Source organism: Malaclemys terrapin, chromosome 12 (genome assembly GCF_027887155.1).
Source record: "Malaclemys terrapin pileata isolate rMalTer1 chromosome 12, rMalTer1.hap1, whole genome shotgun sequence".
In the NCBI taxonomy this organism is placed as follows: Eukaryota; Metazoa; Chordata; order Testudines; family Emydidae; genus Malaclemys; species Malaclemys terrapin.
The window spans coordinates 29459793-29478249 of NC_071516.1; the positions used below are offsets into that span (position 1 = coordinate 29459793).

At 44.4% G+C, this 18457-nt stretch overlaps 1 protein-coding gene across 3 annotated transcripts in view; it reads right to left on the minus strand.

Moving 5' to 3' along the window:
* Nucleotides 1-18457, minus strand: part of TOX2 (TOX high mobility group box family member 2) — a 264355-nt gene that overhangs the window by 49977 nt on the left and 195921 nt on the right. For 2 of the 3 annotated variants that reach the window (XM_054046242.1, XM_054046243.1), the window contains exon 4: nucleotides 3104-3343. The exons of the other annotated variant lie outside the window; for it this stretch is intronic. In XM_054046242.1, the coding sequence (XP_053902217.1) occupies nucleotides 3104-3343 (240 nt within the window). The remainder of the gene's footprint in view (nucleotides 1-3103; nucleotides 3344-18457) is intronic. 3 annotated transcript variants of the gene reach the window in all.

Here is an 18457-nt window from a genome sequence, read left to right on the forward strand (position 1 = left end):
TGGGAACTGCCCCAAGGACTGGATGCCTTTTGCCGAGGGTCACCAATAATACAAGGGGCTGCTCAGAATGGCCTGGGTTTGCTGTTGTGAATGTTATTTTAACATGTGACAGTGCTGTGATGTGTATCCAGCTATAAATGCCCTGAGCTAATGCGCTTTACTCCATTGGAGAGGCTGGTGTGCAGAACACTAGATGTAACACAAAGAGTAAGCTGAGAAGATTCACAGGTTAGGGCTATCACATTATAAACAGGCTGCTTTGCTGTCATCTAGACTATTCTCAAAGAGGCAGGGGCTTCATTGGTCACATCTGGACTTTATAAAACCTGCAGGGAGATTTCTAAAGCAAGAGTAATAGGGACTCTACCCACTCCCCCAGCTGGGTGAGTAAGAGTTGGATGCTCAACCCTGGGAACAACTAAGCCCGGAAAGACACTAAACTCTTAGGCTGGGGTATTCAAAGGGAGTTTAGCCCCCAAATGCCACTGAAATTTCCATGGGTCTTTCCTTTGAAAACCCCAGGCTTACTGTTTTAATGGATGTGAATTCAAATGACTAGTCTGTGCAGACAGAGCAGGGACAGAAGAACGTTTAGCTTTCCAGACACCACTAGTGAAAACAAAACAGCCTCATTTCTGCCTTAGTGCAACAACAAAAATGACTTTTCAGCCATGAAGTGCTGGAAGTGAAGTCACTTAGCGCAAAATGTTAGTGTGCTCCTTTGCCCCTACATCTGAATTATCTCCCAGTATGTTGCTTGGGTTCCCCCACTCACCCCTCAAGGCTTTGAAAATTCTCCAATGAGGGGATCTTTCATGATACCTCTTGCAGCAGGACACTACTCTTCCAATAAGAGTTACAATTTAGTTCAGCGTTTGGTCTCTATCCAGTTTTCACAAATTACTGGCTTTTGTGGGAGTAGAAAAACCACCTCCTGGCAGCAGGACCATTTCTTATGTGTTAATATGGTTTTCTTGGTAGATATTTTAATTCCTGTTTGTTAGAAACTCTTTTTATGACCTGGTGTACAAAGGTCGTTAATGGTCATAAAATAAATGATGGATTGATCCCTTTAAATATTTCCAACAGCTGTGTATATAGAGAAAGCAAACAAAAACGCAAAAGCCACCGTGACTCTAGTGCTCTCTTTACACTGTGGTTTCTTTTCTCTAGGAAACATACCACTTGATTATTGCTTCGCCTAACTTGCTATGGGTATACAGGATAGGTAAGGTATATATTTATGGCCAGAAAAAAAATACAGGGCTTTGTAAATTGCCTTAGCTATCTTGCTCCAAGAATCGGACATATCCCCACATTCCGTCTCCCTCATGTTCAATACTGACTCACTGGACCTATAAGAAATGTATCAGCAAAAAATCAGTGACCTAACAGGTAACTCCTGTACTATCATATTGTCAGGCTTAAACCTTGAAGATGATTGGTAAAGGTACAATGAAAAAAGCTGTTGCATACACTGAGTGTAGCTAGTCTAAAACTAACACTGCAAGAAAGGTTTTAGCTGCAAAGCAAATGCCATTTGCTTTCTGTGACCCCCGAGTTGTCAGTGATGCAGTCTCTTCTAGCCAGCAGATCACCGAACGACTCTAGCTGCATAGGACTGTGCCAAATAGACACAACCAAATTCTAAACTGCAAAATCTGAGGATTTCATAAAATACTTCCATTTTCAAGCAAAAATGTATTTTTATTTTTGTAAGTTATTTCTAATGAAGATCAGATTTGCATCCACACACACTTTTTGAAATGTTATGTTTTGAGATGAAAACTTCCAATTTATGAAAAGTGAAATGAAAACGAAGAATAATTTTTCCGGAAGTTTCATGAGAAAGCATTTGCTAGTTTGCTCAGCCATCGTACTAGAGCTAAGCACTTGTTACTGTGGGTAACATACACACAACTTGTAACAATTGGATCTTCAGGAGGTTTTTCTTCTGGGAATGAGGATACATTGCCTGCAAGCCAGTGATTTTGGTAATACAGTGTCTTCCTTAGAAGTAGCATCTTTCAGAAATAGCCCTTCCATGAAGGCTTAACAAATGGATCAGCACCGTCCCAGAAAGTTACAAGTCTAATCATCAAAGTACCCAATGATCAGTGAATGCCCATGTATCAGGTACACAAGTCATTATGGCTGTACCATAATCATCTCTGCAATCTGCCCACATGTAAGGAGAGTCAGGGAAGACGTGTGGACAACAGTGCAAAGAGTTTGCTCTGCTAGTGCATTCTCTGAGACTGATGCAGGATGCCTAAGGTGACTCAGAAATCTTAGCCCAAGCTGTCCTTCAACGCTTCCTCCACACCAGTCCTAATGAGGCAGGTGATTTTTATTTTATAATCTTCTCTACATTTTACCTCTTTGTTTATCAGTTCTCTTCATCCACTCAAGACAACTGGCATCCTAATGGCTTCTGACCACTAGCCAAACAAGAACGACAAGCAACTTTCACTATATCCTGTGTCACCATCACTTTATTAACTGTCCTAGGTAATAACTGGTTGCTAAAAAATACCCAGGTGAATTAAAAGACGGAGGGTGCTTTCTTTGTTATTTGACACAGGTGCTGATGTAGTTAACTAATACATACCATTTCTTAAGGACTCTGCTAAATCACATGCTGGATTTTTGCTTCTCTCTTCCAACACAAAGTCTAGTTTTACAGATACAGTCTTTGAAACTGGAAAAAAATTGAGCACTGAACCATGTATTTATTGTCAAAATCCTAATTTGAAAGAACAATGTAGCATGATGTATCTGGCAACTGCAGCAGGAAAGAAAAGACTTAGGGGAGGAAACTTCTCTCAGAATTAGAGACTTTCATTCCTTTAGTTGTTATATGCACCAATATAGCACAGCAATGTTTGATATGATTTGCAAAGCTGCCATGCTTTCGCGCGTCCTAGCCCAGAAACGTTCTCTGTAAACAATCGCCTGTTACAGAGAAAGTCTCTCTCTATCTCTATGCAAAGGAAAAACAAAAGGCCTGTTCTCTTATTAGAGCCAATTATTTCTATCACTGTAAATACTGTCTGTCATTCTCTTACTGTATGTCTGTCAAAACAGGCATGGCTGCACGTACCTTATAATGTGATTCTGTCTCCTCTTCCTGAGTAGAACTGGAGGGAGATGGTGTAGCAGATTTACTTCCTGGGGGTGATGGGGAACCATGGGTAACACCGCTCCTCATACCCATCTGAGAAATCAGCTGTGACTGGCTGAGGGCACTCATGTGACCGGCTAACATCCCTGGTCGATTGATCAGGGGGACTTGACGGTTGGAATCATAGGAAGTGGCGTCTGAGTGGACCATCTCCTGGATCTGAGTTAGGAGAATATTACTTTTTAATTAAAAATGTATTTTATTTATTGTCTTATAAAATTACTTTATGATGAACTATTATTGACTGATTTAGAAATTATATTACAGAACTGGTAGAGAAAAATCTTCTTCCCTGCCCCTTTCCAAAACAAAAGACGAGAGCGAGTTGGGCAACGTGTGCTTGGGATTTCTCCTTTCCATAATTTCCCTGTGGGAAAACAAGGGTTACGTCTACACTGCAGCTAGGAGGTGTAAGTACCAGCTCAGGTAGATGCAGACACGCTAGGTCTGCTTGAGCTAGCACACTAAAAATAGCATAGCAGCGTGACTGTGGCGGCACGGCTAGCTGCCTGTGTACATCCTTAGGCTCTCAGGTGAGATTGTGCCTGGGCGGCTAACCCAAACTGCTGCCTCGGCTGCTGGGGCCACCCCGTAATGCTATTTTTAGTGCATTAGCTCAAGCAGAGCTAGCATGTGTACGTCGACCTGAGCTGGGAATTACTTCTCCCAGCTGCAGTGTAGACGTACCCTAAGGGATTACAACATAAGGGCTTAAATTGTGCCAGCAAAATGTGTGTGAGCATGTGAGTAACCAGCAGAGAAATGCTTCAGGCTGTAATAGTGGGAAGAAACTTCCCCCAAGGGCAGGCTACAGCCAAATTGTCCAAAGTGAGGGTTTTCACACCCTCCTCTGAAGCACCTGGGCCAACCAATTGAACACACACACACACACACACACACACACACACACACACACGTTGTGCAGACACATCGTAGGCCCTTGTGTTTGAAAGTTCAGCCCTGCTCTGCTCAGGGATGCAGCTGCAGAGAGTTGCGATTCCTCGCGCGCTGCACATGATCAAATACAATATGTTATTGCTTAGAAAACTGACAGGCTCAAAAAATTAACTTCTTCACGTTTACCAAGTTACCACAACTTCTCGGTTCCCCTGCTCTCTGGCTTAAACAGAAAAGTACAAGTAGAAATAAATAAATACACCATATACTCTGGAGCAGAACAAGCAGAAGTCCCCACCTTTCCCAGACAGGCCTAGATTTGGCTTTAGGTCAGATAGCAGAATGTAAGTAGGTTTTGTTGCACAAGTTTGTTATTTGACCGCACTGCGAAAACACGAATTCCAACGTAACTAGCTGAGGATCTGGACCCATGCTGAGATATCATTAGGGAAGTGATTTCAGCATAGTAAAACCAAGAAGATTCCAAGTCCCAGAAGCGACTGTGTCCTAGACACAGGGAGTCTCACACACAGTTTGCTCCCATGTGCTGTACAGACTGGCCCAGGCACACAATGGGGTGTGTTAAGAATGATGCCTGAGCCTTACTGCCAAGAACCTTACCTGACACTGCTCCGACTGCAGCATCCCTTTCACGGAGGTTTATGGACTACCTTTTAATGTTTTCAATAACAGTAAAACAATGGGTGCAAACCCTCCCTTTGTCATCAAAGCCCCGTGTTTACAAAGCGGGGTGCCATTCTGGCAAGTCTGAGCCCCCAGACTGGCAGATAAGTCAAGAACTTTCTGTATTTATGTACTTAAAACATGGCACTCAGTGCTCCAGACACTGGAACTAATGGCACGAAACAACAAACACTCGGACCAATATCCTGCTCCCCACACACCAAACACGGCCACAGATACCTCCCACAAAGATCTGACCCTGCTCTATCATACATCCTGTCCCCCAGAAACATGGGCCTTGTCCCATCTCCTGAAGGCCAGCAGATTCGGGTTCTGGCAGACTGAGGCAACAAGCAAATTCCACAGCCAAGAGGGCCAAGGATTTCAGAAGTGACTATTGATTTTGGGTGCCCGACTTGGGACACCTTAAAGGCCCCAAATTTACAGAGCGTAGGGACTCAGCACTTTTCAATGGAGGCAGCCAAAACCATGAGTCACTTTGGACAATCTTACCCTAGAACCCCTCACTGAGACGGTTCTGCTTCTAGCCCCCGGCAATCAAACAGGATGTGTTCAGAGGCGCACAGCACTGTGCATGATCAGACTCACGCCACCCCAGCAGGATGCCCAGATCTTGCCTTCAGGTGCTGCCGTCGGCAGTGTGGCATGTACATGTGGTTCTGCGGGCTAAGTGTCCTTCTGAGCTCCCTCAGGATCCCCTCTTAATGTGACCACACTTGAAAATCAGGATCTTCATCCCATTAGCCTGCAACCACCACAGTCAGACTGGATCCACGAACACAGAAAACAAACAACACCCGACAGACAGAGCAAGACAGATCCAGCATGACCCTCTAACTCCCCAACGGAATGGTGACGGCCTACTCACGCCAAAGGACAGCTTACAATGTAAACCTCCATACTGTGAGCAAATTCCACTTCAGTCCATGGCTCCAAGGGAGCAGCATCACACTCACACATTCAGGGCCACGTTCTGCTCCTACAGAACTCAATGGTAAAGCTCACATTTGTTTCTATGGGAGCAGGATTATGAGGAAACAGGCAGCAGGATTGGGCCCATAACAAGGGAACAGGCTTGTTTTGCACACTTCAGCAGCTCAGCCCTTTTCCAGATTCAGAAGATAGCACGGGCCTTATCCAATGTTGCAAGCACATCAGACACAACCTGCAAAAATTCATCTTTGCACCTGTCAGGAAAGTAATGTAAAACAACAGACAGAGCCTACTGGAAGGGCTGAAATTATAATTGCTTGAGGGCCAACTGTGTGAAAAGGTGAAAAAAATGAATACTATTATTTTGGGCAGAAAATCTGTATGTCCGGTTCGTATGGCAGATTTTAAGCCTGACGTCTGTACATCGCAAACACCAGCGATGAAAAGTGTTACACAAATCATTAAAACGCAGAAGGAAAAGGAGTGAAATGCCAACAGATGCTTAAATACTCCCAAGCTATGCTAGGGAGAGAGGCTACGGTGAGGAGTGTTACTGCACGAAGAGCTAAAACGCCTTGTTCACCAACAAAAGAAATGTTCATTGTCTAGCCATTTTCAGCCTTACCATTCTGCCATCCACCTCTGAACAAGCCTCAGAATATACCACCAGCCCAGTCTCAAACTGAAGGCCCTTTGGACATGGATGATCTTCCAGGCTGTTGTTCATATGGTGGGATACCATGGTGCCAGGCAGAGTGTGGGAACCTATATACTGAAGGGAGAAAAGACAGATAAAATAGAGATATAAGGCCAGATGCTCAGCTGGTGTAAATCATTGTAGCTCAACCGAAGTCAATGGAGCTAGGTTGATTTACACCATCTGAGAACCTGGCCCATAATCTGTCTATCAAAGGTACTTCTAGACCACCCCATCACACAGTAACTGAGCACTGACTCACGGTAATCAGCCTCAGGAATATAATGTGTTCATGAAGAAGAAATCCTGGAGAGGACTGCTGCCCTGCTCAGATCATGCCACATGATAACAAGCCCTTCCCACTGAGAATGAGCTGTACTATTAGAAACATCAGGCAAACTTCAAACATGATGTAAGCAGCTGCAGCTCCACTGAAGTCAAATGGGTTGCATCTGCTTACATCTGGGCTGAATTTTGTCCAACGTTTCTAATTCCAACTGGCTTTTCACATCTTCCTTCAGGCTCTGGGAATTGCAGTAAAGAAATGGCTGTAATCTATGACCATAAGGAACCCAATATAAGACAGTGCAAACCAACTTGCTTTATTGCTCTCTTAAAAGTTCCTTTTTGTGAACTTTAATGTTTGAAGTTATATCAGTTAGATCAAATTTCCAAAGGGCAGAGGACCATATACATACAGACACCAAAAATACACAACCTTATTTATGCATGCAAATTCTAGGGTTGTGTGCATAAATTTGGCAATGCATTGACCCAATTTGCACCTGCAGTTGCATGCACAAATAGAGGACAGAGTTGCCTTTCTACAAATGCAGCATTATTTAGTGGATGAAGCACAGGTCTCTAAATGAGGATCTCCTGCATTCTACCCCTGACTTTTTGCATGCCTTTGTACTTTTCATAGAGATGACTTTCCTGTCATCTGATTATCCAATATACACAGAGTAATATCTGAGACACGTAGCAATCACACAAATAGGACAGTGAGGGGTTACTGAAGGTCCAGACTCGATGTAATAACAGAATAATAACACTACTATGATGTGCTACTTGTTTGGATCCAAGGTTGTAGAAAAATAGAGCCTTCTTCAGGGCATTGACCAAAGACACTGAACACTTTACTATATGGACCATTTGTCTGATCTAGCAGGGAAATTCCCATGCTCCATTCTGCTCTCCTCCATCACAAAACCTACTCTCCTGTGTCTATGGGAGGACTGTGTGGAGTCCTCACTGTACTGCCTGTTACTCAGTGAAGCTGGCAAATCTGAAAAAAAAGAAAACTAGTTTGTATACCTCTCCCTCAATTAATCCACTATCTCCCCCACATTCTCATCTGGGCAGCTACGGCCCGATCTTGGAAGGACTTAGGCACACACTGAACATTACAGACATGAGTACTTTTCAAAGTCAATGCAATTATTCGTATTTGTAAAGTTTAGAACGTGTCTAAATTTGTGCAGAATCTGGACCTAAGCCCTGATATCACCGCAGGCCTGATCCCACAAATACTTACTCACACGAGGGATCCTTACACATACAAGCAGTCCCAATGAATCCAATATGACTACTCACATGAACAAAGACTACTTGTGTCAGTAATGCTTGTCAGATCAGAACCTAGACCAGAATTTACTCTTGGGGACTAGTCAAATAACAGCAGCCTCAGAAGTGCCCGGAAAAGCCCACGCAACCGAAATCTGTGCTGCCTTTTCCAGAGAAAACCCTACCAGGATTCACATTAGGCTATTTATCACCTCCCCCTCCCACATACAGATTAAACAATTACCCCCCACCCTGTAAACGAGGCCTATCCACATGTCACTGTCATCAGCAGTGTGCCAGAGTTCTCTTACTAATTTCAGAGACAGGGCTAAGCCAGCTACTTACGTACAATCTGATTCAGCCACAGAAGAAGTCAGCAGGAGGGAAATCAAACACAGTCTTAAATATCTTCCAGACTTTTTCCTTTTTATATTAATCTGATTAATGTTAACATGAGTTTAAAGACCCAGGGCTTTATTTATTAACAATCTTCGTTTCCGATAAGCCCACTGAGGTGCAATCTCTCATTAACAGGGGAGTCCTGCCAACCCCATGAGCAGCACATAAAGTAAGAAATGGAGGGAAGAGCTGCTAGGGCTAGCAGGCTTAAGTGGAAATAAATCCAAACGCAGAAGCAGATTTACTGCTGCAGGTCAGGAATCGAGAGCTCTTCCACAACACCAGACAGCACACTCCGCTCGTGCTTTCAGATCATACACGTGGGGGGAGAACAGATTCTGACAAGAGCAACCCCTTTCTGTGTTAATTACTTAGTGCTGGGATTTAACTTTCAAACAGCAAATATGTCCCGCATAGAAATAACACCAAGAATTTGACTTAGGCTGACTACGTTTCATGCCCTTTAGGGTCAGGCTGCATCACTGTCCTCAGCTCACATCACTGTGAAAAGATACAAATAAATACACGGAGAACCTACAGAAATGTGAGTTAATGCCAGAATGACAGCAGTGGCCTGTGTTATAAATCGCAAGGAATTTCCAATGCATGGAGGGGGGGTGGGGGGAAGAACGGGGACTGTCCAGCTAAGACATTCCCAAACTGTGGGGCTCGCTGGACAGCTGACTGGTCACCAGGCACTGGCCCCTCCTCCTCTTTTCCAAATGCTAAATTGCTCTGAGACAACTACAACCACATCAAATACTTGTCTCCTAAAACTTTTCCATCTAAGCAATTGCTGTCGTGGCAGCAGGGATGGCGAATGATCATCAATGGGAAAGGAGGGGCCAGTGAGGCAGTTTCTGTATGAAAGATGTGGTCCACGTTATGAAAATGTTTGTGAACAGCAGGTTTTGCATGTTGCTTCTGGGAGCCTTATGCTCAACAGCTATCTCAGGATACAAGCACAAAAAAGATGGGTGGGACTGATTCAAGCCCCTATCCGTGTATTTAGTAAAATGAAATACTGCTCAACAGCCCGTCTCTGTTCACCAGAGGCCTAGGACTAGGGCCCTGACTCAGCAAGGGATTTAAGCACGTGCCTAACTGTAACCACCGGAGTTTAGTCCCACTGACTTTAGGGGGACCGCTCGTGCTTACAATTAGGCACACATTTAAGTACCCTGTAGAACTGGGGACCAAGTCATGAGGCTCTTGGAAACGGCGTCTGCCTGTCTACAATATTTCATTCTACAGTTGTCTTTTTAACAGTGAGGGTGATTAACCATTGGAACAAACGACTAAAGGAAGTGGTGGATTCTCCATCTTTTGAAGACTTCAAATGAAGACTTGATGCCTTTCTGGAAGATGCTTTAGCCAAAACAAGTTATTGGGCACAATACAGGAGTAGCCACCAAAATTCCATGGCCTCCGTTTTACAGGGGGTTAGACGAGATGATCTAATGGTCCCTTCTGGCATGAAGATCTATGAATCTTTTAATCTAAATGAGGAGGGTGCTGCAGGTGCATTGACTGAGAGGGCTAGTGATCCCAGAAATGGCACAGTAAGGGCTATTGCAGGTCAGAAACGGAGTGTATTTGCACTAGGCAGAATATTCTTGGGAGCCAAGAGAGAACTGTAATAACAAGGGGGTGAGACAAGCAGGACTGAGGTGAGGGGCAGAGCTGGGTGTGGGGAAGCTAGTATGGGACCTGTCTGGCTCACACACACTGAGTTCAATTGCAAATTTCAAAGGAGAAAATGGTAAATTTGTCTTGGATTTTGTCAGTTTAATCCAGACCTTTCATGTTCAAGATGATCTGCCAGCTCACTAGGAAAAGCATAATTTATTGCCCTTATTTTAAATTTAAATGAAGAAAAGTTTATAAAATGTGTGTTTTATAAATGGGGAAGGCTTTAAAATGTGGTTTAAAAAATCCTAAAAGCTAAAATAGCTCATTCTCATTTGCAACCATTCCAGTCTCTTGGGTAAATACTGTATTAAGACAATTTTAAAACCTCTTATTATGTGGGCAATAGACCACAACGGCTCCATTTATCCATTAAATATGTAACAATACATTTTTTCTTTAAAGTGCATATTATTTATGCAGCAGAGCAGAACAAGTCCAGGAGTGTAATTATGGATAATGGACACGTGCTACAAATTCTTATGAAAAATTGTGGGAATGAGTTAGCGCCTGAGCCAGTGACCACTGAAGACAATGGAAACACTCCCACTGACCGTAATGGTCTTTGGACAGGTCCCCAGAGAGTTTATCCAGCAGGTAGGATGGAAATTTCAGCAGCTCTGCTTTCTGTTGTCTTTCAAAGACCCACGTGTGATTTTCTCCACCAAACCCCATGGGACTCTGGGAGAAATTGGGACTCCAGCAATATCAAAAAATTGCAAACCTCCATAACAAAGGGTTGGCAAAATCCCTTCACAACAGGAACTGGCACATTCCCTGCCATACTCTCAGAATGCTCCTTAATTGGTCAGGATCGCCTCTGCCTTGTTTAGATTAAATTTCAGTCAAGCTCACTCCCATCCGGCTCCCGGCCTCAGCCAAGCACTGAAAAACTGAGACACTGCACCACCTGCATTCAAAGAAAAGGGGACAGTGCTCTGTATCACCAGCCTACTAGTAGCACTGCCGCCCAAACCACAGCACAACCGCCACCTGAAGCCTCAGATACACATTGAACAGGTGGGCTGACAACACTGATTGCCACGGAACCACCGAGGTCACAAGGTGCTTTGCAGACACTGATCAGCTCTCACAACTTCCTAGGGACAGCACCCTCATTCTTGTTTTACAGATGTGGAAACTGAGGCAAGGAAGTGACTGACCCAAGGCCACCCAGTGAGCCAATAGCAGAGATGGTAACAGCTCCACAATGTTCTAATCCATAGACATTTATTCTAACTTCTGCACATGCCTCCTTCTTAAAACAAGGGAGACCAGTATTATTGGTTAGTAGTGACAGAAGACCAGCAAGTTAAGCACGGCATCTTCACTCAGAGCTATTGCCTGCAGAGCACTCACGGGGTCACATTTGGAAGGTTACCTGAGCAACCTGAAAAATATATTTTGAAATAATCCTAATGCACGATATGGGGGAGCAGGTTCCAAAGGTGGGAGGGAAGGGCAGGTGGGCTTCCAACTGGGTCTGCCCTGCTACTGAACTCAGAAAGCTGAGCGCCAGTCATCATTAGCTGATACACCTGGGCAGCTTCTTATTTAAGTGTCTCCCAGCCCTTGCAGAGTATAAAGATTGTCACTAGCCCCTGGAGCCAGACAGGCGGCCAGAGAAACACATGGAGGACAGGGGCATGTTCAAGGAGAGAGCATTTCAGCAATCCAAGCTGGAGGTGACAGAGGCACAAGTAACTGGGTGGATGGCAGAATGGTCTCTTCTCATCATGGAGATCATCACCTGGGGGGATTCTTCTGCTCCCAGGAGCTTCCAACAGACAGCACATCTTAGCCCACAGACCTCCTCCAAGAAAGGGTATCTGCATCCTCTCTCTTCCGAGACATCCCTGTTTCCACTTACCCTTTTTCCTCTTTGCTGCTTACTCTTGGTTCCTCTCTCCTCTTCTTCATGCAATCCTGCAACTCAGCCTTCAAGCACCCACTCAAGTAACTCTCCGAATCATGATAATGAACGCAGAGAGTCAATGGCACGGTCTGCACTCCATAATCTCCTTGCTTACTGCATTAATAGCTGTTATTTTTCATTCATGACCAGGGCATTTTTACTCAGTGAATGACAGGAGTCTGCACTCAATTGCCCCGACCCTGCCAACCCTTCCTCAGAGCAGTCCGACTGAGGCCAGTGAGCTACTGACGTCGGCAGCAGCTGGCCCAGCCTTTGTCACTCACTAAGCTCATATTCTTTTTCTGAAGCACATTTTTCAAACAGACAAAGCTGCAACCATCCCCTGCACGCCCACTCCCTTCATTCTGCATGGCTTACTTTTATATACCTTTACCACAATCATTGATTTTTTAACATAGGCTGTGATGGGCAGTATTCAGTGTGAAGACGCAGGAGATACAGTCCTGTGTATTCCAGCCTCTCCTTTTTGGAGACCTACATTCAAATTCTGCTCATTTCAGAAATACTAATAACTTGGATGATCTCTACTCAGCTTCTAACCAATAACTGTGAGTAGTTTTGGCAAAGAAGGAACCTTTATTCAGAAAAGGCCAGGGAGAAAAATTCCAAGTCTCCATTCCTTCCGTCTCTCCCAAAATGACCCACCTGCTGGCACCAGCCTAATTAGCTAAATAAACAAAGCAACAACAACTGCCCCTAACCAGAACAAGGGCACTACAGGTCTGTTGCATCTTACGCGCATTTAACTTGCGCAATTTCAGCTTTATGCGGTCGGCAAAAACAACAACAAAAACAACAACAAAAAAAGAGAAAAATAACCATTTTAATACTGTACTTGTAGTGCGGGCAATTCCCCCCGCCATTCAACTCAATGTAATTTTGACTATATGCGGTTTTCGCTTTACGCGCTAACCGCGGAACGGAACCCGCGGGTAAGATGAGACTCGCCTGTAGTATGATGTGTTCCCTTTACAAAAGCAAGCCCCCCTTTACCTTCCCAGGCATAAGCATCCCATCCCCAATGTTATCTAACTCTGCTTCCTGTCATGCTGAATATAATCTATGATGTAGGCTCACTAGCGCAGGCTCTGTGTCTTTAGTCTCCATAAAGCTCCATATGCCCTGATGGAGCCATATGCAAATACATTCATAATTAAATCATCATCATGAGCATATCATTAAAAAGGCAAAGAAGAGAGGACAGCCTAGTGAATACAGCACAGGTGTGGGTCACAAGGAACCCAGATTCCATTCCTGGATCTTCCACAAACACCCTGGGCAAGTCATTTCCTTTCCCTGTACCTCAATTCCCCCAACTGTGAAGTGGAAACAATGATCTGAATTCTGCTCTCCTATGTGTGTTTGTGGCTCCCACAGAAAGAGAAGCTGCACATGAGTATCTGAGGGGGAATTTGGTCCTGTTTATTAAGTGCACTGGCATCCTCGCTACATGGCACTACGGAAATGCAAACTTCTAGTCTCCAAAGGACACGTTTGCTGCCTCTGTTTATAAGATGTTATGCATCTCAGAGGAACACGAGTAAAATGTGATGTAGTAGTTACTAAAGTAATTAAATGCATCTTACTTAAAAGATTCCCAAAGGCTGCTCTAATTCAAAGCCAGCCTCTTTTTTTTTTTAACAATATTTTAGTTTTTTTTTAATGAATATGCATATCAGGCATATAAACACTCCAGCTAATCCTCCAAAAAGGAAAGAAAAATAGGTTGACAAACTGCACATGCTCTGAGCTCCTTGTTTATGGGGAAAACAGTAATCTACACTTTTGCAGCATGAGTAACAAAACACCATTAAAAACAGGCTAAAGATTCTGATTTGGGAATTGGACACTCTGGCAGCAAAGATAATGTTTTAAAATATATCAAGTGCAGTTTTATGTTAACTCCCAGAAAATTCATGGGCAAAAGGCAGCTCTTTCCAGCAGTAAGTAGCACAGCATTAACCAATTTATTTGAGCAGATAATATGCTGTCATTCCAAGCAGCACCACGCTTTGGACAGTGTAGTCATGAATGAATTGTTTCAAAATAGGAAGTGGAACTCAGGTATTGACTACTTTTGGCCATTCAAAAGTCTGTGGTCCCTTTTTGCAAGATGAGATTTTAACCCCAGTGCCCTGGCTGAATTCCACCCTAGATAATTCTGCCTATCTAAAATTCCCTGTTTCTTTCATTCTGTAAAGTATTCTTCTTCTTTTCCACCTCCTACCCCTAGACTGTTGTGCATATGGCTGCTAATACTTTTGCTATCATGTTGCATCTCGGATTAGTTGTGTCTGGCAGTAGAAGACTAGATCCTTATATATAGCATATAGATGGTAAAATTCTCCTCTGAAACCATTCTCTCTCCTTGCTGATCTCCATTGCATATTTTGCCCTTGTTCTACATGTGGAACTTCTATTCATGTTGATGAAAGCTCCTCATGCAGAATAGGCTACAGTGAAAATAGAAGAGAAGTTTGCCCACAGTTTCTATTTCTACAAAGCACTGCGAGTTTGTCTAGACTACAACAGGTGACAGAGGTGAGCTTGGGGACAGCTAACACATTGTAGGGGGAAACCCAGGAGGGACCTACAGTAGCTAAATCCATGTAGAACAGTGGTCTCCAACCTTTTAACATACATTCACTTTTTGAATTTAAGTGCAATTCAGAAGTAACCCCACCCCTTCCCCGAGGCTCCTTCCTGCTCACTCCATCCCCCTCCCTCAATCGCTCACTCTCCCCCACCTTCACTTGCTTTCGCCAGGGTGGGGCAGGCAGTTGGAGTGCGGCCTCTGGACTGGGGCCGAGGGGGTTGGAGTGTTGGAGGGGGCTCCAGGCTGAGCCTGGGGCAGGGGGTTGGGGTGCAGGACAGGGTGCAGGGTGAAGTTTGGGGAGTTTGGATGCAGGAGGAGGCTCCGGGCTGGGGCTCAGGGCTGGGGCAGGAGTGCAGGAGGCAATAGCGCGTGCTCGCTGTGGGAGGGAGCTCAGGGCTGGGGGTTGGGGTGAAGGAGGGGGCTCAGGGCTTGGGAGGGGTGCAGGCTCCCACAGGGTGGCACTTACGTTGGGCGGCTCCCGGGCAGCGGGGCTAAGGCAGACTCCCTACCTATCCCGCTCCCAGAAGCGGCCATCACACCCCTGCGTCCCTTGCAGGGGCGGCACATGGCTCAGCGTGCTGCTCCTCTCTGCAGGCACCGCCACCGCAGCTCCAATTGGCCGCAGTTCCCCGTTCCCGGCCAATGGGAGCCGCGGGGATGATGCTTGCAGGCAGGAGCAGCGCGCAGAGACTCCTGCGCTCTTCCCCCCCCGGGCCTCAGGGGCGTGCTGGCTGCTTCTGGGAGCGGCGCAGGGCCAGGGCAGGCAGGGAGCCTGCCTTAGCCCCACTGCACTGCCATACTTTTAGCGGCTGGAGATCATGATCGACTGGCAGAGGCTCCGCAATGGACCAGACGATTGCGATCTACAGGTTGGTGACCACTGATGTAGAAGGTGTTTTCCCTTGGGGAAAAAAGAGGTTAGGTCAGGGCTTGCTAAAACATGTTCGCTAACCCTGACCTGACCACTTTTTCTAGTCTAAACAAGTCCGATGAGCCTGGTAAAAAAGGTTCAATAGTTCAGGACAATGGACAATGACATCAGCCATGCATATCAAAACCAGACTACAAGATCACATCCCAACTCTACACACCAGGAGGTGAGGGGAGGCTCCACTTACCAAAGATCTTCAGGGCTACCAAACATTCTCGAGTGACTTTGGTCCATCTTCCAGGATTAGCTCCTACAGCATGTCTCAGACAAGAGCTACTTGTCCTTTCAAACTTCATCTATCATATTATATTCCTGCATCTTTGGCAATCCAAAACCTACAACCTGCTGATATCACACCAATAGAGGAGCAGCTATTTCAATGGCAGATTATTTGGGGGATCCTCTGGCAACCCCTATCTCTGGCATAGATTCTCTCTCCTTAGATTTGTTCCTAAAGAACAAGCCATTACAATCATAATCAACCTGGGAGGGAAATTATCTGCTGAACAGCTTTGAAGCTGTTTTCCCAGTAGGCTTTTTCTGTACTGAAGTTTAAATGTAAACGCATCACCACAGTTGAAATGTGTAAAGATGATTTACTTTAAAAAGAGAGAGAGAGAGACAGAGAGAGAGAGAGAGAGAGACGCTGATAAGAAAATATATCCCCAATTACCACCCCTCCTCTTCTCGATTTGTAACTGCTCTTAATAAACTTTCATGGTCTACAGAAAATGCTCTAGCGCAGTGACAAATTTCTGCTGGAATTTGAGATGTCTTGTTCAGAGTAATAGCTATCTCACACAGGTGCCCAGCTGCTATTGTAAAATCAGTAAGCATTTAATTGAAACAAATGACTATAATAATAGTACATTATCCCTGCAGGCTCATAGCCATAACAGTTTTAATTATTGAGTTAAGAGTCAAACTAATTTATCCTTTAAAGTAACAGCCACATCTTTGGTTCCACCGATCATCCTATTATGAATATGAGGGGAACAGTAGGGAAGGATTTAAAAAGGAAGTGATTTATTTTGGTAGGGGCTGCATTTATCATGTGGTAGAGGCCTTCTAGTGCAGTGGTTCCCAACCACTGGTCCGTATGCCAGTTTTGCTAACTCACAGAACAGGCTTCCCCTCCCTGTCACAGGGACCAATCCTGCCAGGTGCTGAGTGTCTCTGGTGAGTGGTTGAGTGCCCTCAGTGCTTGTTGATTTCCGGGGGAGCTGAGGGTGCTCTGCACCTACCAGAACCAGGCTCTGAGAAATCGGCCTTGTTGAGGGGCCCCAGGGAACTGCCACTACGATCTCTCAATCACTGGTACATATTTTATCCCTTAATAGAGTTTGTACTGCTCCAAAGCTTAGTCTGGTACATACAAGTCCAGGGCTTTGAAGGTCAACAGGTTCCTTGGCAGCTTAGAACATGGAGGCAATGGACAACAGCTGGTGCAGCAGTATCTGATTGGATAAAGTCTTCCCCTGCTAGACTGGTATCAGCATTGCCAGTGATATTTGGTGTTTCAAAGTCCCAGCACCTGCAGGCATGTGATTGAACAAATTTCAGCTTTCCTTAAAAAAGAAAAAGTTTCTTGCCCTCATGGTTCAAGAGAAAAGGCTGGAAATCAGAAGGCAAAGAAAAAGAACCCAACATTCACTATTGCAAAAAAATCTTGATTTTAAAACCAAACTAGTGTTTTGGCAGCCTGACTGGTGACATAAAGGCTGAGACCCACTGTCCTGATATAATTAGAGTATGATGCAGGCAGATGGAAGCAACAGGACATCACAGACAGACATTTTACCACCCACTGCACGGGAACTAGGAGGGCAGCAGGCAGTGATGGAGGCTGTAGGGGCAGTACCCACTGCCAAAAAACACATAGTCAAGCAGATTTTAGCACTGACGTGAGGTTTGAAAAAGAATCTGGGTTTTGACCAAGATCATGAAAGCTAGATTAGATAGATAATGTTTGATAAGGGGAGGTTTTTAAAGTTTGCCTTAAAGGTCAGTTACCTTAAACCCTACTCATTTTAATTAGCTCAGGTTTTGCAAACGCAATGTTTCATTTTCTTTGCCATAGAACTGACCCAGGACATTATCAGCTGAAATCTCTCAGAGATTCTTCGAGCTAAGATACATTTATTTCTGCATCTTCACTTGTAATGTTTTTGTTCTGCTTGTTTTTTTACCTTGGGAATATCAGGAATCTCTACTCTGGCCTCCCTTGGCTTAGCTCCAGGACTTGGTAGGGGTTCTAAGAGGATGTTTATTGTTATTCTCATGCCTTAATTGAAGATGTGACAATTGGAGGTTTTAATGGAAGTTTCCTTTCTCTAAAATATTAATTAGTCATTGCCGTTAATAGGCGTTAACAAAACAAGAATTTTTGCTTGGCTCTCTCTCTCAGCATTTAGGGTGCCATCATTTCACTAGTTTCCCAACTGTCATACAGCCTTTCAGGACAGGTTGGCCCTGATTTTCTAATGTAAAAAGAACAAGAAGAAAAACAAAGAAATCAGACTTGAAACAAAGAACCTTGGCGTCTTTTAAGTATTATGTATCCATTGCAAAGAAGCAAAAGAGGTATAGTACAAGCACATTTTTTTCCCCTTTTGTAGGTCACCTTTAAAACATGATATGGAAAAGCATAACATCCTGTAAGCAATATTTTGCAACAGTACCCTTATAACAGGCCTCAGGGCTTGATTCTGCAAAACACTTAAACAGATGCCTAAGTTTACTCATACAAATAGCCCTACTGTCTGGAGAGGGATAACTCACATGCATAAGAGTTTGCAGGAGTTAGCCATTAATTAACTTATGATAGGAATAAATAAACTGGGATATGTTCTGGTCTCATTTTCACTGGTGAAAGTAGAGTCACTTCATTAGCTTCCATGGAGTTACCTCGCTTTACAGCAGAA